General features: G+C 50.0%; 1 protein-coding gene across 1 annotated transcript in view; it reads left to right on the top strand.

The window, feature by feature from the left end:
• TEKT5 (tektin 5) overlaps positions 1–21,380 on the top strand; it is a 38,087-nt gene extending 16,707 nt beyond the window's left edge. Inside the window, exons 6-7 of the mRNA XM_082432532.1 lie at positions 16,861–17,015; positions 21,016–21,380. Of these exons, the coding sequence (XP_082288658.1) occupies positions 16,861–17,015; positions 21,016–21,232 (372 nt within the window). The 3' untranslated portion in view covers positions 21,233–21,380. The remainder of the gene's footprint in view (positions 1–16,860; positions 17,016–21,015) is intronic.
• The last annotated feature ends 576 nt before the right edge of the window (positions 21,381–21,956 follow it).

Raw genomic sequence — 21,956 nt, 5'->3', positions numbered from 1 at the left:
CCTACTTGGTGACGATAGTGTAAGGATTAGTGAGTTGATCTCTGTGGAGCGCTTGGCACACAGTAAACACTCAATAAAAGGTAACTGTGAGTATTAATATTATTGATGGAGAGAAAACAGATCTTCTGGGTGGGGTGGGGCGCATACCCTTTTCCCTATCCACATTTCTCCACGGAAGTTTTGAATTATTACTACCAGCTTCATCACTGCTGATCACAGAGTTTTTGCTACCACGTGGATTTTTATTAATAGCCATTATTTAATAACCAGCTGCTTTGCAAATAAGTGAGCATCCATTTGAAATACACCAGACCCCAACATGACACGACTGACGTTTCACTTGTCTTCTGGTTGGTGACCATCTCACATAGGGTTTTTCTAAGATAGTAAAGGAAAGAGTTGATATAATGAAAATAAATATACAGCAACCATTTCACCTTTCAACAGTTTGCTTTAGCTGGAGGATTTGAAATGCTCTCTTTAAAATTTCAACTGTTAATTGTTGAGCTTGGCCTGATTCCCCTTGGCAAGAGGCATTTCTGGAAAATTCTAGGCCCCCATCCCTACCTGTGCTGCAAAGCAATTATTGCCCAGGTGGTCATAGGAATCCACTTTGAAAGGCCAGGTCTCCACAGTTCCCCATGCAGACTTTGAATGCCCCAGTGGTTTAGGGCTGCGTAGACAGCCTTGGCTGTCTTGGTCATGTTCACCATGATCCTGGGGTTCTATCCCCAAGGCCATACCCCAAGCCTTGTAACTTGTCCTGGGTCCTCACACTTTGGGGCCTTGGGGTATCGACCAGTCATATTGACCACTGCTTAAAGAAGGCTGGTGACCTCTTTGGGCTGAAGCAGTTGATGGCCACAGAGTGGGTGGCTCCTGAGAACCAGGGGCCCAGTCGGGGGTGGGAGGTGGGGGAGGGGCATGTCTCCAGATAAGCATAAGTACCCTGCATCCAATTGCCCAGGCCGAGGTGCCTTTTAGCGGAAGACTCAATGTGGAGGGCAAGATGCAAGGACCTGGAGGGAGGGGGCATGGGGGCAGGAACGCTGCTATAGCACAGCACTTATTCTACACTTGTGGGAACGAGGCCCCAGCAGGGGAAATGACAGTAGGTGTGTTACATGGACGCAGCGTTAATATCACCGAATCACACAGTGAGAAAGTTATTCCTTCTTCAGTCCTTTTTCAATCCTTGTGATGCTCTCAAGAGGAAAGTCTTGATCGGATACTAGACTGCCTTCCTCACCTCTTTAACCCCGTCTGATCTCCCTTTTAATTTTTTTTGAATTTTTTTTATTTTTTAGTGTTTCTGATGTCTTTTTTTTTTTTCACTCTTTAAACATCTTTATTGGAGTATAATTGCTTTACAATGGTGTGTTAGTTTCTGCTTTATAACAAAGTGAGTCAGTTATACATATACGTATGTTCCCATATCTCTTCCCTCTTGCATCTCCCTCCCTCCCTTTTAAACAGAGAGCTCCGGCCTCAGGCTGAGAGCTTTGGGCAGGCAGCTGTATCCAGCCACAGTTTCAGTCACATGGTTTTACTTTCATCTTGTTCATGCATTTTTATGGTTATTTCCATTATGGCAAATGATGCTGATTTTCCACTGATAATAGTGATATAAAGTTTTATTTTTAAACAAATGCATTTAAGGTTTTTTTTTGGTTTTGTTTTTTAAAAAGCCAATTGACTTGAAAAGATTGTTAATCATGTCACAAGTGGTGTGAGGGGATATGGCCATAATGGTAAGGATGGTAGGTGAAAACCTGACTGTTGGAGAAGAGCAAAGTAGACCTGTGCATCTCAAATATTACTTTGTGTGCAGTAATCACCCATGTTACCTGGAGATTGCATCGAAATGCAGATTCTGATTGAGCAGGTCTGGGGTTGGGCCTGAGCATATGCACGTTGAACAGCCTCAGGAAGTTGCCAATACCACCGGTGGGAGGTAAGGCAGAGTGCAGGTTGTAAAGCGAGTTGGCTTTGACAAAGAAGCTGTCTCCTTCTCTTCTTTCCCTCCTTCTTCCTGCCTCTCTCTTCCAAACTCAAAATACTGGGGGAACCAAATCCTTCAAAAAGGCAAGCCACAGTCATCCAATTCTAATCAGATTTTCTCTAATTGCATTTTGCTTCCAAGCTTCCCAGCCAAGCCCAGCCATTCCTCCCTCGAGGGATCAGACCCGCTCGGCCCATCGCACAGATCTTCCCCCAAATTCGAAGATGCAAACACCCCTCTGGGATTTCTGCCGCCCCTCCTGGGTGCGTGCCCTTGAATCAAAGTCTCATTTTTCCATCTTGGTTATTAATGTGGTCGGGGCAAATGACATTAGGAGCTGGGGAGGATTAGCCAGAAGCGTGGCCTCGACTGGGTTGTTGGAGAGATGAGTCGGATTTCTCTGCTTACTCTCAACAGCACACCGCCCCCTGCAAGCTGTAGGCTTTCTTGTAGCAAACAGGAGCCAACTTTCACCCTCCTGCCTCCTCCACCTGGAGCTCCACCCCCATCTCAGTTGGTGGCTCTCACTTCCAGATGCTTCCAGAAGCTTCCAGGGGCTCAATCCCAAATTCTGGAGTCCACTTGGATGTTCCTCTTTCTCTCCCACCTCACATCCCCTCCACCAGCAAATCCTGTTGGTTCTTTCAGAATCTCCTCACTCCCCATTCCTTCCTCTGCTTCTGCCCTGCCCCAGGCCTCCACCGTCTCTTGCCTGGACCATTGCTGTGTTCTCCTAATGGCTCTGTTTGCTTTTGGTGTAGCCAACTGTTTAGCTGGCAGCTTGTTGAGAGGGCATTCGATACTTGAATAGGCCGACTAGATTGACAGAGAGAAAAAGTTCAATTGCTTTAGATTTTTCAGAAAACCCTGAGAGTTTAGCTGGAGAATGCAGGTGACAGGCTCTCTCTGCTGGTGTCCCTGGGTCACCATCTTCACCGTGGCCAGGCCTGTCTGCACCACTGCTGTCATGAGAATTTCTCGGCACCCCTCACCTTTGCAGTGGCAGCGCCTCCCGAAATGCATGGTGGTCAGTGAAGTCTAAGGTAATGCAGACGGACTGGTTTTTAAATCAGGGGATAAACACTTGTAGTCCAGGGGTTAAACTTGACCCACATATTATTTGGCCTCTCACATTTTTCTTTTAACAGCTCTGTTTTTACTTGACACATAATTAACTGTACGTATTTCAAGTGTAGAATCTGAGAAGCTTTAACACATATATGTCGTGAAGCCACCACCTCAATCAAGGTAGTGAACATATGAAAAGGTTTCCTTATGTCTTTTGTTATCTCTCCCTCCCTCATTTCCAACACAACCGCTGATCTGCTGTCACTGCAGATTAGTTTGCATTTTCTAGAATAATTACATAAAAGGCACCATACCCTAGCCATTCTTTTTTCATTAGTCTTCTTTCACTCAGCGTAGTCGAGATTCCTAGTTTGTTCCTTCTTATTCCTGTGTCTTGTATGTCTTGTATGGATACCGTATTGTACGTATACACCCCTGGTGTGTATCGTATCCACACACCACCATTTGTTTATCCATTCACTTGTCGATGGACATTAGGGTTGTTTCCAGTTCGGGGCTGTTACCAATAAAGCTACTATGAACATTCACATACATACCTCTCTATGCATTCTCAGGGTTTTTTTTTTTTTAATATCTTGGTAAAAAATGGAGATTTTATGTAGAAGTTCAGATTTCTAGAATCTCTGGAAACATGGGTGGCTCTAGCAACTCCGAGCCCACTTTCCTACAGGGGAGCAGCAAACAGGAGTTGAATGGCCACAGCCCCTCGTTGGACAGGGCCCGGGCTCTCCGATTGGCTCAGTCCCCACCGTCTTCCCTCACGGCCCCCTTTGCACATTTGCATCACCTGCCTGGTCCCAGCAGGCTTGTACCTTGGCACGCTCTGCTCTGTGCATCGGAGGAAATGCAAGAAAGCAGCCAGGCCTGGAAAGGATTGTAGAGAACCCAGAGGGGCTCTGAGTTTTCCCCTTGAAAGGTTTTGCTTTTACTCTGAAGTTTCTTTGGGGTTTCGACTTCCAATTGGTCATTAACACCAGCAGAACCTCTCCTGCCCCAGGAGGCAGCGCCAGGGCAGGAAGGCGTGTGTCTGTGGGGTGAGGGCCCGCAGTCGCCATCTGAGGGCCCCAGCGCCTGCCGCCAGCCCCTCTGTTTGTCCAGCGAGGCCTGGAACCCGTGGTGGAGTGGGAAAAGCTTTTGTGCTTTGCAAGCAGCCGGACCCCTTCCAGCACCAGTGCCCGCAGACAAGCTCCTGACGGCTCGTTTCTAAAACCAGCCCAGCCCAGGGGATGTGGAACCAGCCCGCCTGCCTCTGGTGAGGAGGGGCCGGGCCAGGGCTTAAACACCATTGCATCCTAGTGAGAAAGTTCTCGTTTCAAGTTCCCTCCATCAATCCTTCCACTAGTGTCGAGGAACAAGGCTTGATGTGACGCTAATCTGACTTTGCCATCTCTCTTTTGTTTGGGAATCCCCCTTTCTGGCCAGGCCTCAAGCCTCAAGCTGGCACTGAACCTTTGAAAGACAACAGAACTTAGAATCAAGGTCTTTCTTTCCATCTTCTCTACTGTGATGGTACTTTCTATCAATGGCAAGAGATACTCATTTTCCACATGTGGCAATGATATAAAGATGCCATTTCAAATACATTTGTTCAAGGCTGAAAAGGGAGTTGATTTAAAGAAGTAGACTAAATAATTGTTCAGACATGCTTGGGTATGTGGCTATGGAGAGGGTTTCCAAGGTAACCCTCAGGAAAGGCCTCGGGGCTGTGTTCAGTAGGTCTCTCTGCCTGATGCTCACCTTAGTACCAAGAGGAATCAAAGGCTCCCTGGTGTCATGTGGGCTCAGGTCTCATCACTGTACTTGGGAGCTATGGGCCTGGGGACACCCGGTTGAGGGGTCCACGAGAGCTCAGATACGGGCAGTTCTGAGGGCTGTGAAATGGCGAGATGATGGGGCGGGGGTGCTGGGTCACCGCTGTCTGTCCGCGGTGACACTGTGCCAAATGAGAGAGGAACGGCTGGGATCAGGGAAACAGGGCCAAGGTCCAGAGCTGGGAAGGCAGCCAACAAATGCAGGATGCTGGAGGGACCAGACGGCAGAGGGGGCCGAAAATGAGCGTGGGTCAGCATGGCCCGGGTAGGAGCTGAGAACAGTGCAAACGAGGTAGTTTGGAGCTCACTCTGTGAACCACTGACACTCAAGGAAGCTGTTACTGCCCTCTGCAGTTGGTGTTAGCCAATCATATGCTTTGGAAGCCCTGGGTGGGGCAATCGCCGGGACTGGTTGCTGCTGAGACAAGAAGAATATAAGATGCAAGCCTGGCGGAGGCAGAGGGTTGCCTTGGCACCTCCTGGGTATGGGTGTGTCGCAGCAGTCTCCTAGTTTCTTCCAATTTGTGATGTGTTCACTTTTGGGTCCTCAGCTCCTTGCCTACTCAGGACCTGCTGCCCAGCCTCACCTATACTCCCGGCTTTCACATATGCTTGCCTCATCCTGGTCCAGATTCCTCCTCCATCTTGACACCCTTCTCCCACATGTGAGCCCCATAGTGCAGTGCAGATGGCTGGGTTCAATTCTGGCTCTAGCATTTCCTGGGCATGTGACCAAGATCAGATTGCCCCACCTCTCTGCACCTCAGTTTCTCCCTCTGTCAAATGGGAGCAATAATGGTTGGCAAATATTTGCTCTGAGAATAAGAGCATCCACACTGGACTGGTCACCTTGTAAGTGCTCAATGACTATTAACTATAAAAATGGTAAAAAAAAAAAACAAACCAACAACAACAACAACCACCCAAAAAACAAAACTGTGGTCTGATTTATAACCTGCTGATGGGGAGGGACAAACAAAGTGACTGAAAGAATATGGCCTCTGGAATCAAAAGACCAGGGTTGAATTTGGTAAAGTAACTCCTCTGATTCTCGGTTTCCTAATCTCTGAGAGAGGAATAATCCTGCGAGGATTGAAAGAAAAGGTACAGCTAAGCAGTTCTCAACCCTCGCACATTGGAATCACCCCGATCTCTAGGGATTCTGATTTAATTGGTTGGGGTGTGGCCTGGGCATCCAACCTTTTAAACTCCCCAGCCAAGGTTGAGAACTAAAGGTTCAGCGTTCAGACCAGTGGTTCTCGAGGTGTGGTCCCTGGTCTCAAGCAGCGTCAGCATCACTTGGGAACTTGTCAGAAGTGCACGTTCTTGGGCCCCATCCTGGACCTTCTGAATCAGAAACTCTAGGGTCCAGCCATCCGAGTTTTAACCAGTTCTCCGGATGTGCCTCCCAGGTGTAGACGTGCAACAAATGTTTTCTAATCTCCTCCCTCCTCCCTCCCTCCCTGAGAGGTATTTACTAAGCACATCCTGTGTGCTAGACTCTGAATTAGGAGCTGGGGGTACAATGATCCCTGCCCTCAGGGGGGCTTATGTTCTAGTGGGAGAGACCAATTTAAAAAAAAAAAGTTAATACATGATTAATTAAAAATTGTGATAAGCATTAAGAAGAAGAGCCCTGGGGGCCTGAGCTAGTGGATTTCCATGAATTTTCACAGAATCATACAAGTGTCCTCTCTAGCAGGGAGCCCCCACCCCTCAAGGACTTTCCAGAGCCCTCCAGGACTTTCAGGACCCCTGACCCCAGATGGCCTCTGAGCGGCTGATGTTTGTATTGGCCCTGCCTTGTCTGAAGGCAGCTGGCCACCTCTGGACGGAAACAACTGCGAGCAGGGTTGACTCAACATCTCTCCTCCAGAGCTGTAATCCTCACCCGGGCTGAATTTACTCCCCGGTGGCACTTGCCGATGTCTGGAGACATTTTGTTTGTTACAACTTGCGGGCGGCAGCGTGCTGCTACCAGATAGGTAGTGGGTAGAGCCCAGGGACGCTGCTAAACACCGCAATGCATGAGACAGCCTCCCGCAACAAAGAAGTTGTGGCCCCAAATGTCAGGAGTGCCGAGTTTGACTATTAACTATAAAAATGGTAAAAAAAAAAATGCTCTGGCACTCTCACGCCCTGCATTTCTGGCCAAGTCCCTCTGGAGCCCTCCTCAACTAGTTCTTGCCCCTGGGCTTGGCTGCGCTTGAAAATCTTCCACCGTTTGACCAAAAAAAAGGATTCCAAGCTGCCTTCCTAAGCTGGGGGAGCCGCACTGAGCCAGGCATCTCCTTGGAAACCCCTTGGCTTCATGCAATTTGGAAAACAATAAATTTGCAAGGTTGCACAAAGCATCCAGAAGCCCAAAGCCGGCTGGAACTGCTAAATCTGTTTTTTCCCTCCACATCAAAAATAATTTCCTGGCCCTAGAGAAAGCCTAGAAGCTTTCTCTACTGTCACAAGACAAGATGCAGGCAGATAGTTTTACACGGCCAACAACTCTGCCAAACACATTCCCCCTTTCAAAGGCTTTGGGTGGATTTCTTCTCCAGCCAGGAATATCAGCGCCCTTTTCCACTGAGCCGAGGTTGGTTTCGTCCGAGGCAGATCTGGCAAGTGCTTTTCACACCCAATTCAAGACCAGAGACCATTTCCAGCTCAGACCCTACCCTTTCCCCACACTGGGGACCCCAACAAGGTCTGAGGGTGGATGATCACGGTCTAGTTTGCCATCCGATTACAAGTAGCAGGAGAGAGAAAAAAAATTCGCCATCACCACAAAAGACACATTAACCTTACTCTGTGCAGGCAGAGTTCTAAGTGCTTTTCTAACATTAACTCTTCCCTCCTACAACCCCATGAAGAAGGGATTACTATTAGCCCCATTTTACAGATGAGGAAACTGAAGACAAGTATTTTCCTAAAGACCCCCACCCCCACCCACCGCAGCAAGTAAATGGCAGAGCCAGGATTTGAATCTAGGTGTTCTGCTCTAGAGTTCATTCTTTAAGTTAATGTGAACATCTCCCCCATTCCCACCACCACAGCCTAACAACAACAACAATAATAATAACCACTAGATCGGTGGCCTTCCAACGGGCAGTTTTATACCCCGAGGACATCTGATAACGTCTATAGACATTTTTGGTTATTACAGCTTGGTAGGGGGTGCTACTGGCATCTCGTGGGTAGAGGCCAGGGATGCAGCTAAACATCCTACAGTGCATGGGACAGCCCCACAGTAGAGAATAACCCAGCCCCAGATGTCAGTAGTGCCAAGACTGAGAAGCCTTGGTCTCCTGGCATTAAGGTTTGACTTAAAAAAAAAAAGAAAGGATAAAAGGTAGAAGATAGGTAGATGGATGGATACATGGATACATGGATGGAGGGATGGATGGATGGATAGATGGATGGATGGATGGATGGATGGATAGATGGATGGATGGATGGATGGATGGATAGATGGATGGACAGAAAGTGCTGAGGTCTATAGAGTGCCTGTTAGGTGCCAGCCAGTGTGCTAAACATGGGGTACCTAAATCAATCCTTGCAGTCACCCTCTGAGGTAGATACTGTTATTATCTCCATTATACAGATGGGGAAACTGAGGCTCAGAGAGGCTTGGCAATTTGCCAAGGCCACGTGCTCAGTCCTGTGGTGCTGGCACTTGAGCACAGGCTGGAGGCTCCTCCTGATTTTAGGGGCTGGCCCCTCCTCCCTTGGCACACTCCAGCCGTTACCAGTGCTCCCCATTTTGCCATCTGTATACTCCTGTGAACTCGTTCCTTCTGTGTCTCTCCATCCTGCCTTGGTGTGGGCCCTCTTGCCTCTCAGGTCCTCACTGGCCATCTTCTTCCCTCCTCTGTCCCCTCTGTCCACCCTCCAAATGGCAGCCGGAGAGATTTGCCTCAAACTACAAACATGACCATGTCCTTCTGCTTTAAAACTTTAATGTGCCTGTGATCACCTGAGCGTTTTGTTAAAATGCACAGGACCTTCGTAGGTCTGGGGTAGGGCCTGGGAGTCTGCATTTCTGCCAAGCGCTCAGAATCCAGTGATGCTGGTCTACAGACCACACCCTGAGTAGCAAGGAGCTAGAGAAACTGTTCTCTCTGAATGTGGGAAAGCTTGGAGGAGCTGCAGCCTTGTGTGCGATGGGCTGCTTAGCGGGGTCAGGACTTCCTCTGTGAGGGACTACAGCAGGGGCCCCAAACTACCAGCCCCAGGGCCAAATCTGCACCCCGCCCCCGCCTGTTTTTGTAAATAAAGTTTTACTGGAACACAGATCCCCCCGTACATTTACATATTGTCCGGGGCTACTTCTGCACTGCAGTGGCCAAGTTGAGCCACTGTGACAGAAACCATATGGCTCCTAAAGCCTAAATCTCTACCACCCAGATCTTTACAGAAAGATCTACAGAAAGATCCACTGTCTACAGCATCTTCAAAAGGCTCCAGAAGGCTGCGTGTTTGGGACTCCCAGCCATCTGAGGGGAGTTGACTTGAAGACTTAAAAACAAAATCACACACACACACACACACACACACACACACAGCCATACCTGCGGCTGACAGCTCTCAGGCCGGATCTCAGAGGCAGTGGCTCCGGGCACACGGGGCTGATGGGTGATGGGTTAGAGCATGTACGTGGTCCGGGAGCACTTGCAGTGCCCTAGCCAGTGAGGAAGACAGGCCTCGAGTCCTCATTCACTGGATGAGGAAGTTGGGCCCCTCCCCACGGCCCAGGGCTCTGAGTGGGGTGTGAGCGCCACAGCTGGTTTGCATTGGGGCTTAGACAGGACCCTAGTGTCCTGACTTCCCGCCCAGGGCTCTTACCTCCAAGAGCCTGCATGGAGGCCGCTGTGGCTGGGAATCTGCCTGGAGCAGAGCGGGTAGGGGTTGTTAAAAGAAAGACCTTTGGTTCCCCAGGCTGGTGGGGGGTGGGGGGATGTGGCCCACCTTCTGCCTTGAGCTGACTCCCCTCTGAGCCCCATTCCAGAGGCTGAGAAAGAGGACGCTCCTTCTCGATTGCGCAGGTGACCCCTGCCTTGACCCCTTACGCCCAAAGAAGTGGGTTGATGGAGGTTGACCCTGAGCCCTGGATGGGAGGTCTGAGGGAACTGAAGCTGCCGGCAAAGACAAATTCTGTCAAACGAATCTGAGTTTCTTCAGATTGCCTGACATTAAAAAGAAAAAAAAGGCCAATGATCACAGAGGAAAAATCTCCTAACAGACTGAACATTGCAGGATGGGAGTTGGGGGTAGGGTGGGGAGGCAGGACAGCCCATGGCATATGCCAGCACCGCACTAAGCACTTCATACACGTTATTTCATTTAATCCGCACAGCAACCTGGTGGGTGAGTTGTTATTGTACTGGCTTTCCAGACACGAGAACAAGCGCCCTGCACAGTGTCTGGCCCCGTAGAAGGGGCTACTGAGTGAAGGGCTCAGTGGATATTGAATGCGTGATTGCATGAGGCACAGAGAGGTTAAGTGACCCATTGAAGGTCACACAGCAGGGAAAAGCATGAGCTGGAATTTGAACCTAGATCTGTGTGATCACGGAGGGACTCAGTGAGCTGAAGTGACCTGCCCTCCCCGCCCCCCCATGCACGGCATGTGGGAGGCTTAGAACAGTCTCGCAACCTTGACTGGCAGGCAGCCTGCAGCACACAGGGCCCAGAGCTAGGGCCTGGGGAGGGGAGTGAGGTGACCCTTCCACTCCCACCCCCTCCTTCCCAACCAAGTTCCAGCTTCCGGCCAAGGCTGCTGACACTCCTCCCATGGGGTGACCCCCTGGGCCAATCCCACAGCGGCCCGCCCAGCTGCTCCGGTGAGCCGGCCTGCGCCCTGCCCCAGGAGCCGCTTTCCCCCTACTTCCTTGGTTTTGTGGGAGCAGAAAGGCTAACATCCCTGGGACTCTGGGAGAGGGGGCTTCTGGGGCTCAGGGCAGCCCTTCCCCAGCTTAGGGACTGGGGAGAGAGGAAGAGAGGGAAGGAGGGAAAGAGATCTCCAGCTGGCCAAGGAAAGATGGGAGAAGGGACAGGATGACTTCCTCGTGGCACTTTCCAGGCTGTGTTTGTGAGAGAAACACACACACACAGGTACACGCTTGCTTTGGGAAGAGCAGGACTTGGTACCAATGCTTTTCAAGTTACTGCAAATGAGTGTGAGTGTCACCAGCTTTGTGTGCCCGCAGTGAAGGGGTTTATACACTTGCTAAGAGCTCCTTCTCCCAGGCCTGGCACTAATGGCCTCACCTCTACTCTATGGAGTGGGAATGGCTATGATCCCCGTTTTATTAGAAAGGTTCAGAGAGCCTAGGACACTTGCCTAAGGTCACCCAGCTTGGATGTGCTGGGGCTGGGATTTGGAGAGACTCAGGCCGTCTAGTGCCAACGTCTGTGCTCTTCTTAACCAAACACCCCGTGGTGTGTACTGGTCCATCCAGGGAGGAAGTGTTCATTAAGCACCTACTAATTGGTCGATATTCGCAAAGCCCTTAGCAAAATGCCTGGCACACAGTAAACACTATTTTAAGTGTTAGATGATATTGTTGTTGTTGTTGCTATTATTATTATTATTATTACTGTGTCCCAGGCATTGATAGGTTTAGGCACTGGGGATTCAGCAGTGAGTAAAACAAAAATCCCTCCCCACGTGGAGCTTACTCTCTAGTGGGGGTGATAAACAACATTAATGAGTAAAGCTCAGTATGTCAGAAGGTGTAAGGACTATAAAGAAAATAAAGCAGGGTTTGGACAATTGGGAGTGCTGGCCGGTTTGGGGGTTGTAATTTTAGGGTTTTTTTTTTGGCCGCGCCACGAGGCTTGTGGGATCTTACTTCCCCAACCAGGGATTAAACCCGGGCCCTTGGGAGTGAAAGCGTGGAGTCCTAACCACTGGACTGCCAGGGAATTCCTGGGGGTTATAATTTTAAAGGAAATGATCAGGGAAGGCCTTCTGAGCATTTTAGCCACAACCGGAAGGGAGTGAAGGGATGAGCCTGACACCCAGGCTGCACCCCAGACCAATGAAATCTGAACCTTTTGCAGGGGGCGGGCATCCACGGTTTTAAAAACTCTCAGGGTAATGCTAATGCGCAAACAAATTTAAGAATTAATACCCTTTACTATTAGATAGTATTTTGTCCTTAATTGAATTGCTCCCTTAAAAAAAACTTGAAAAGTTATTTTAAAAGGAAACCTTAGATCTGGTAGGATTGTGGGGATTTTCTTCCCTTTTGACCCTGTTGAAGAGAGGTGAGCTTATCATACTCCTTGGTTCCTGGCACATATGTTTGTACAAAGCCCCTCGTTTCTTTACTCCCTTTTATCCCCGCTCTTTGTGGTCACTCCCGTTCTCCCATAGATGACTTTCCATAGATGACCATTTTAATGAATGGTCATTAAAGGAGTGAATATGACCTCTTTAATTGAATGAATATGGACCTGTTGATTTAAATGTGTTCTTACAAAATGTGGATGACCGTTGTATATGCATGGATTTTTAGTTTTCTCAAAAAGGATTGTATAAAATAGCTCATTGTTTCCTGGCTTTCTCACCTTGCATCATTTTAAAGACCTGCCGTTGTTCCCATGTGAGGTTAATGCTCTCCATCTGTTGGCTGCCGAAATCCTCCATCTGTTCATTTACCATTTTTTAACGTGTCTGTCTCCATGGTCATGGGCACCCAGATGCTGCCCACTCACTGAACCTTCTTGACATGTGTATTCTTTAGTGGTCCTGGGCTCCTACGGTATATACCGGGAGTGGACATGCTGGGATGTGTGGGTCACCCTCTTAGACTTCAGGCTCTTCTCCTAGGGGCTATCATGGGATTTGGGGTCTAGGGACCAGGCTGTCCTGGAGCTCAGAGCTCGGTGTTGGCACTTTAGCTTCCTCCTGAGCGTGAGGGTCAAGGCTATTCTGTCTCCAGCCCCTGCCTCTGGTCAGCCCACGTGGTCTCTGCCTCCTGGCCCTTGGGGGTCACACTCCTCAAGCTTCTGGAGGCTGACTCACTGCCCCCAGGGCTTTTGGAGGTTCACAGGCTGGCAGGACTGAGGTGGGCATCAGGGGCTGCCGCCATGACGGAGTGTGTGTGTGTGTGTGTGTGTGTGTGTGTGTGTGTGTGTGTCTTTTTTCTCCCTTCTAATGAAGAGGACCCTGACAGTGAAAGACAGAGGCTGGACAGGAGGTTCCAGAGAACCTTTATGTCACAGTATAGACCCACCTGGGCAGATTTGCCTTGGGTGTGAGTCATCAGTGGGTTCTAGAGCAGCCAATTCTGGAAAACCCCTACTGTTCTGGAAAATCCACAGGCAGGCCCGCCCAAGAAATGCCAGTGGGGACAGGGGGTGGTGAAGAAAAACCAAGAGTTGGTTCCAGCCACCCCGCCTCCCCCAGCACCTCCAGAAGCCAGCCCCGAGGAGGAGATGGGGGGCAGGGGGCTGCACAGTGGGCCCTGCCCCTTACCACCCTCCTTCCACCATCACCGCCCCCGAGCTCCGCAGCTCCCTCTCAATTCTCTCACCTGCTCTATCTAGGTGCCCAGGGGGGGACACACAGTATGATACAGGGTTTTCCAAATTCACTCACTCCTGGGCGGCCTTCCCGATTTTACCCCGGTGCCACCTGGGCTGTTGTTTACTTTAAACTTCTGTTTCAATCAAGGCGTTTAAAATGTATATTACTTCTACAGCTGGAAAACCAACAGCACTTGCCAGAAGTAGAGGGTAGCTAGAAAGATACATATAAGGAAGGCAGAGCAGGCTTGTTCAAATGTAACTGGAGCCTGTGGCCGGCAGAAGTCTCTGGATTTCCCAGCTGCTCTTTGTCAATCAAGGGGGATGAGCAAGTGCTGGGAGGCGGTGCTCACGCTCCTGGAAGTGGTCAGCAGGTTTGGAAAAATAATTAGTAGGTTTTAGTGCTCCAGGAGCTGCCGTTTGTTGTGTTGCTGTGTCCCTATCCCTCTGCTGTGCTCACACAAGCGTTCCCGGGACGCTGAAATGCATTGGAAGCCTAATGTCCTGCACACTAAAGGCATCCAGTACGTGTTTTTAACAGACAGGAAGGAACTTGAACTTCTGTGGTGGTAAAGATGGTTGCAGTTGTACAATAGTAAGGGCTTGGGGGTGCTGAGTAAACGTTGCATACAGGAGCAAAGGAATGGGCGAATAATCCACTGGGCTGTAACTCCGTGAAGACGGGTTTTTCTGCCTGTTCTGTGCGCTGCGTATCCACTGCCCAGAACAGCGCTTAGCACCCAGTAGGTGCCTAGTCGGCAGTGAAGTCAACAAGCCAATCAATGAATCTGTAAATTAATGAGTGAATGAAGAAATGATTGAGCGTGTGAATGAATGTCAGCCCCTTTTTTAGACTCAAGAGATAGACCTTTTCATCATTAAAAAGTCTACAAGTAATACATGCTGGAGAGGGTGTGGAGAAAAGGGAACCCTCCTGCACTGTTGGTGGGAATGTAAATTGGTGCAGTCACTGTGGAGAACAGTATGGAGATTCCTTAAAAAACTAAAAATGGAGTTACCATATGATCCAGCAATCCCACTCCTGGGCATATACCCGGAGAAAACTCTAATTCAAAAAGATACATGCACCCCTATGTTCATAGCAGCACTATTCGCAATAGTCAAGACAGGGAAACAACCTAAATGTCCATCAACAGATGAATGGATAAAGAAGATGTGGTACATATATACAGTGGAATACTACTCAGCCATAAAAAAGAATGAAATATGCCATTTGCAACAACATGGATGGACCTAGAGATGATCATACTAAGTGAAGTAGGCCAGACAGAGAAAGACAAATACCATATGATATCACTTATATGTGGAATCTAAAATATGACACAAATGAACTTATTTACAAAAGAGAAACCGACTCATAGGCATAGAAAACAAACTTACGGTTACCAAAGGGGAAAGGGAGTGGGGGGAGGGATAAATAAGGAGTTTGGGATTAGCAGATACACACTACTATATGTAAAATAGATAAACAACAAGGTCCTATTGTATGCACAGGACACTATATTCAATATCCTGTAATAAACCATAATGGAAAAGAATATGAAAAAGAATATACTTAACTAAATCGCTTTGCTGCAGACCTGAAACTAACACAACATTATAAATCAGCTGTACTTCAATAAAATTTTTTTTAAAAACAGAGAGATAGGCCTTTGGTAGCATTTCAGGCCCCGAGCTGGGGGCCAGAGGGGCAGGGGAGAGAACAAACAGGAGAAGCCAAGGTAGGCGCAGCCACAGGCCACTGGCTTCGGTTCCACCGGCAGCAGCCTTACTGGCGAGAAAAAGAGAAGCATCCTGGGCTGGGCACCACCAGCAGCCCAAACCTCAGTAATGTCCCCCTCACTGAACCCCAGCAGTCGGTATCCCCCAATAGGGCCATCGAGGTAGTAGGTCGGGGGGCTGTTTCCACGCGGGGCAGTGTGGTGCTGAGAAGCATTTCTCCTGTTTAGAAGGCTCAGTTTTCTTCCACAGTACGCTGGGGTGGTGTTTTCTGAGCTCTGCATAGCTGCATACCCAAAGGGCAGGTTTCTGAGGGAAATCCCCAGGGCTTCTAAGAGAGGTGTTCCCCCCACTCACTGGAGTGTTTACCTTCCCACGTGTCGGGCACAGAACATTCTCATGGGATAATGTTTAACCAGCGTGTGGCTGGCGTCGCTCTGGTCTGGGTGGCTCACTGAGGACCAGGTGAGGGGTCAGCCTTCCTCCTCGGTGGGCTTTGAAAGAGGCAGTGCAGCCCCCTGCCCTCAGATAACTCTGCCTCCATCTCACCCCCAGGAGGAAAAGGACATCCTTTTGTTCTCTTGAAGTAGAGAAATGCTCTCCTTGTAGGCTTTTTTTCTTAAGGTAATAGGGAAGCCAGGACTTTAATTCTTTGGAAAAAATCATCTTTTAAGCAATTTTCTTGTTGCCCGTAGAATATGGGCCCAACCCAGCTAAAATAGGCATCCCAGTACCTGTTATGATTTGTGAATATTTCATAGCTCATGGCAAAGAGAAAAACAACATGACTGTAAAGTCCCTGAAGGCGAGACGGGGTCTTAGACTTGCAGTGCCCACTCCATTCAGGAGCGCTGGCATACTCACGTGTAAGTACTGCTCCCCGTATTAAAATCTGAGATGGACAGGACCATATAAGTTTCAGGGCACACTGTTCCCAAACTTCAGTGTGAATAAGGACCATTGGGGAGCTAGCTAAAAATCTAGACTTCTGGATCCCACCGTGTTTCATTCATTCATTCAATGAATATTTATTGAGCTCCTACTATGAGTTGCCAGATTTAGCAAATAAAAATGCAGGATGTCCAGCTAAACTTGAATTTCAAATCAACGACAAATGATTTTTTAGTGTAACTATGTCTCAGGCAGTAGTTGAGACATACGATAAAAAACGCTTTGTTGTGAGTCTGAAATTCACATTTAATTGGGTGTCCTGTATTTTATCTGATAGCCCTCACTCTACACCAAGCTCTGTTCCTGGCAATGGGGGATACAGCAATGGACGAGGCAAAGCCCCTGACCTCTGGGAGCTTACATGCTAGTGAGGGAAACAGACAGCAAATGAATAGATTAGCCAAAGGAAGGATGTTGGGGGGCACCATGGCAGGGTACAGCTTCTCGGCTTGTCAGGAACAGAGCACATGTTCTGCTGAGATTGGGCCCTGCCACTGGGCCCTGCTGAGTCTGAGAGGGGTGTTAGCACAGCCCACCCACAAAGAGCCTTCTCGCAGGGGAGGGGCACCATGAAAACTAGAACTGCTCACAGATCTAGGGCATCCAGTGATGAGAGGGAGGAGAACGCATGTTTCACCCACAGTGAGGTGACATCTATTGAGAACACTCGGCTCTGGGGGTACTTATGGTTGGCTGAGTTCAAGATCAGGTTCCTTCTGATACCGCAAATGTTCTCTGCAGACGCTGCAGGAGATCTTCCAGACGGAGAACACCATCATGCTGCTGGAAAGGTCCATCATGGCCAAGGAGTGCCCACTGAAGGTGGCGCAGACAAGGCTGGAGTGCCGGACCCGGCGGCCCAGCGTGGAGCTGTGCAGGGACATGCCCCAGTTCAAGTGAGTGGTGGAGGCCGGCGGGGGAGGGGTGGGTCTCTGGAGCTGCCAGGAAGCCTGGGTCTGGAAAACGGACCCTCCAACAATCAGGACGTCCAGGCCCACAACGCCACAGGGCACTGGGTGGGGGCCTGGGGCTCTGGGGGTGCCCTTGATGGCCCCCCACCACGGAGACCGCCCCCCTGCACTGCAGCCCTCTCATCTAAGTGAAGATGGTTTTGTAGCTCTGTTCTGCTCTGGGAACCCTCCAGCTGTCCCCTAAAAGCCAGCAAGAGGGAGCCGCCCAGCCCAGAGATGTGGCCCTTGACCTTGCGGGCGTCACCCTCTCTCTCTCCAGGCTCCCATGAAAGAGGCGCCCAGCCCACATCTCAGTCAGCCTCCACCGCCCTTTCTGTGAAGTTCTCAGCTGAGAGCCCTTGGAATAGCCTAACCCTGCCTGTCCTGCTTAGCTAAGGAGGGCTGCTTCTGTTGACAAAGGGCCTCCTCACAGGAGAGGGGCAAAACACACACGCAGCCCCAGAGACAGGATTTGTGAGTCTGGGGGAGGGGTTTGGAATGGGATGGTGACCGGGCAAGGAAGGAAGTGGTCGTTGGACATGGGGGATTAGCTTCCCATGAACATGCTGTGTGACTTGGGGCTGGTCACTTGGCTGCTCTGTTCCCTCCATGCTGGGGGCACTGTCTTCGTTCACTCTTGCTGCATAACAAATCCCCCCACAACTCAGTGGCTTGTCTTCCTTCTGAGCTGAGATGTGGAGAAGAGCGCTGGAGAAGTAAGGAGGAGGGAAAGTATTTGGAGAGAAGACGCCAGGTGGTTCCACGCGCTGAAGTTTGCACGGCCTCGGTTACTGCCTGAGATAACCTTGTGGGGCACAGAAAAGCCGGCTGTGTCGGGGGTGGGGTGCAAAGCGACGCCTGGCTTCGAGCTTGAAGGCCTGGCTACCTGCTCTGCCCGCTGCTGCCCTGGAAGGTCTTCACCCCAGAAGTGGGTGCCGTGTGGCCAGGGTCCTGCCCCACCTGCGCTGGGTGGGGTCCAGGTCCTGGGTGAGGGGTTGGGGAAGCTCTCCTGACCCCTCCTCCACCTGCCCCTGCGTCTTAGATGCTCAGGTTGGGCTCCAGCAACCCTGGGGCAGAGGCTCTGATCACCCATTTGTCCACCCCAGGGAGGCTTACACACAACCGAGCTTTAAGGGGAGGGACCAGATGTTGTTCCTGCTCTGGGACGCGCTCCCTGCCTCCCCGTCCACCAACTGCGCCACCAAGGGCTGCAGACAGAGAGCATGGGTGAGGCGTGTTTGGCTCAAGAGTCCTGGGCAGTGTATGTGTATGTGTGTGTGTGCGCATGTGTGTGTACTATGTGTGTGTATGTGTGCACAACTATACGTACGTGTGTTGGGAACCGAGCGGACAACAGCACTCAAGCTGTCTGCCTTCTGCAGCAGCTGAATTGCCCCGTCCACACATTACGTTCTTTGTTCCTCCATCCCCTCCCTTACCACCTCTGGGCCTTTCTCCTCTTCCTCCTGCAGGTGGCCCCTCTTCTCCTGACCCTCTCCGAGCATGCAGGTGCCTTCCATGTCCAGTCCTCCATTCCTCAGAATGAAAGTCCCTTTAGATTTGCATTTAAATTAGTTAAAATGAAATAAAATTTAAAGTTCAGGTCCTAATTCACACCAACTGCATATCAAGTGGTCAGGAGCCACGTGCGGCTGGGGGCACGGAACAGAATATTTCCATCGCCGGACAGCGCGGCTCAAGAGAGCCCCGAGGGAAGAAGGGTCTCCAGGCTGCTTCTGTGGCCTCTCTCTAGCTCAGGCGTGTCGTGGGAATACTCATCCTTGGGATATCAACCCAAGTCCTCCCAGCAGCGTGTCCTTCAGTCCTGAGCACAGTTTCACTGTCCCTCCCCACCGCCCCCCAGGTGGGTCCCAGGGCACAGCCCCAAAACCAGTCCACCGTCACAGCTCACCAGGTATACTCCTGTCTTAGGGCTGCTGTGACCAATTACAAAAACTGGGTGGCTTACAACAACAGAAATTTATTCTCTCAAACTTGCGGAGGCCAAGCATCTGAAATCAAGGTACCAACAGGGTTGGTTCTCTCTGGGGGCTCTGAGAGAGCATCCTTTCCTGGCCCCTCTCCTGGCTTCTGGTGGTGGCTGGTGGTCCTTGGCTTGTAGCTGCATCACTGCATCTGCCTCCGTCTTCACATGGCCTTCGTCCCTGTGTCTCAAATCTCCCCCTCCTTTCTCTTACAAGACCAGTCGTTGGATTTAGGGCCCATCCTAAATCGAGGATGATTTCTTCTCAAGATCCTTAACTCAGTTACATCTACAAAAACCCCTTCTTCCAAAGAGCATCACGTTCACAGGTACTGGGGTTCAGACTTGGACATATCTTTTGGGGGACACTCTTCAACCCACTCAATCTGGATATTGAAATAACCTTAATCTCTCTCCCGCCTCCACTCTTATCCCCGTCCAATCTAATCTTTACCCAGCAGCCTGGAGGTTATCCCAAATCTGAATCAGCACATCATTCCCCATTTCAGCGCCCACCGCCCCACCAACGCCTTGCCATCGCACTGAGAACAAAATCCAGACCAATCGATTTTGCATGTGCTCTTCTCTGGAGAGCCACACTGTCCAATTCAGTAGCCATCAACTGGGGGTGGCTCTTCCATTTACATTTAAATGACTTAAAGTGAAAAACGATGAAAAAATCCAGCTCCTCAGTTGATCTTGCTGCATTGCAATTACTCATGAGCTCCACATGGCTAGTGGCCGCCGGATCCAGCAGTGTGGATATAGAACGTTACCAGCATCGCACAGTTCTCTAGATCACCGGCTGTAGAGTGCTTGCCTCTTGATCTTTACACAGCCAGCTCATTTGCATCTTTTTTCTCAGTTCGAACGTTCCCTCCTCAGAAAGGCTTTTCCTGGTGCCTTGGGAAGGTCCCACAGAAGCAGAGCTTCAGGATAGGGGAGCCCTGCTTCAGCCTGATCCCACGGGGAACTCTGGAGCATGAATTACACCACGGAGCTGGTTCCGCCCTGAGGCGGGGGATGGCCTTTTGAACCCACCCCCCTTGGTGAGCCATTGGCTTCCCTGGAGACGTGTGGCCCTAGGAGCCATTAGCAGCCAACACTCCCAGCAGCCAGGGCACAGGTGGGACCTGAGATGGGTGCCAAGAGCAGACATCACACCTGACCATCTTAGCTACATGAGGCGGGCCTTGTTATCTGGGTTTTTAAAAAAATTGTGATAAAATACGTACAACATAAAATCACATACCATTAGTGACACCTAGTGCATTTACAATGTGCAGCTAGCTCCAGAACATTTTCATTCATTTGACCCAAAAGGAAGTCCTATCCTCATTAGCAGTCACTCCCTGTCCCTCTCCCTTCAGCCCCTGGCAACCCCTAATCTACTACCTCTTTTTATGGATTTGCCTATTCTGGACATTTCATATAAATGGGATCGGACAATATATAAGCTTTGGTGTCGGTATCTTTCACTCAGCATCGTGTCTTCAAGGTCCACCCATGTTGGAGCATGTACCGCTGCTCCATTCCTTTTCATTACATCTCAGTAATATCCTAGTGTGGGGATAGACCATATTTTGTGTATCCATTCATCTGTCGATGGACATTTGGGCTGTGTCTACCTGTTGACTCTTGTTATTAGTGCCCCACGAGTATTTGTGCAAGTATTTGAGTGTCTGTTTTTAGTTCTTGTGGGTACATACCCAGGAGTGGAATTGCTGGGTCCTTTGGTGAGTCTATGTTTAACTGAGGAACTGCCAGATTGTTTTCCTGAACATCCCATCTACTTCTCCCTTTGCACTCATTGCCCTCAGCAGCTCTGCTGTGTGTTCACCTGTCTGCTTGCTCCACCTGTCTTCCCTGCCAGCCGAGCCCCGCCCACCTGGCTCCTGGCACAAGGGAGACCTGTGCTGCGCGGCTGGCTGAACCGTGCCTTCCCCTCTGCTCTCTCCCCAGGCTCATGAACGAGGTGGTCACCATCGACGACACCCTGCAGACCCTCAAGCTGAGGCTGCGGGAGACACAGGACACGCTGCAGCTGCTGGTCATGACCAAGTGCCGACTGGAGCACGAGCTGGCCGTGAAGGCCAACACCCTGTGCATTGACAAGGAGAAGTGCATGGGCATGAGGAAGACCTTCCCCAGCACTGCCTGCCTGGGGACCTGCCCCTGAGCCGCCACTGCCCCTGGTGCCCCTGGTGCCCTGCTCCATGCACGTTCCTTACACAGCATAGAATTTGCAAAGTCAGAAAAACAAAATAAAAGAGGCATTTTCTTCCTTTCCTCCTATCATGGAAAATATATATATATACATATATATATATATATATATATATATATATATAAAGAGCTTAAATAAATGTGCCATACCAGAGATCCTGGAGCTCGTTCCTTGTTGCAGAACCAGCTTCCTGGCTGATCCCAGGAGGAGACAGACTGTGACCCCTCTCGGTGACGGAGCATCGTAAGGTTGTCAGCCTCCCCAGGAATGGAAGAGGCCACCTTTTCTAAACCTGTTTGTCCATTTAGGAGCACAGTAGAGACCATGGTGTCCAAAGATTGGACATCGGAGCTGAGAGTCCAGAGACCAGCTGTCACTCAGGAGCCGAGTGGCCTTGAACAAGCTCCCAGCCTGAACCTGTTCTATAAAACGAGGTCAGTCTGAGGTGGAAGTGACTGTCAGCCATGTGGGGCCGTGCAAAAAAAAATAGGATTTGGAGTCAAAAGTCCTGGGTTTGAATCCTGGCCTTGCTAGACATTTTTAGAAATTGTAGTGGGAGAAGGGGGCAGCAAAATTCATTCCGTGGTGGGGCAGGAGGAAGCAGGTCAGGGTTGAGGGAAAGCTCTGTGAAGAAGGGACATTGCTTCAGAAAGTTAAACACCATACGACCCAGCCA

The sequence above is a fragment of the Balaenoptera physalus genome, assembly GCF_965194825.1.
Source record: "Balaenoptera physalus genome assembly, chromosome: 16".
Classification (NCBI taxonomy): Eukaryota; Metazoa; Chordata; class Mammalia; order Artiodactyla; family Balaenopteridae; genus Balaenoptera; species Balaenoptera physalus.
Note: the sequence above shows the minus strand (reverse complement) of the source record. Positions and strands in the feature narration are given on the sequence as shown.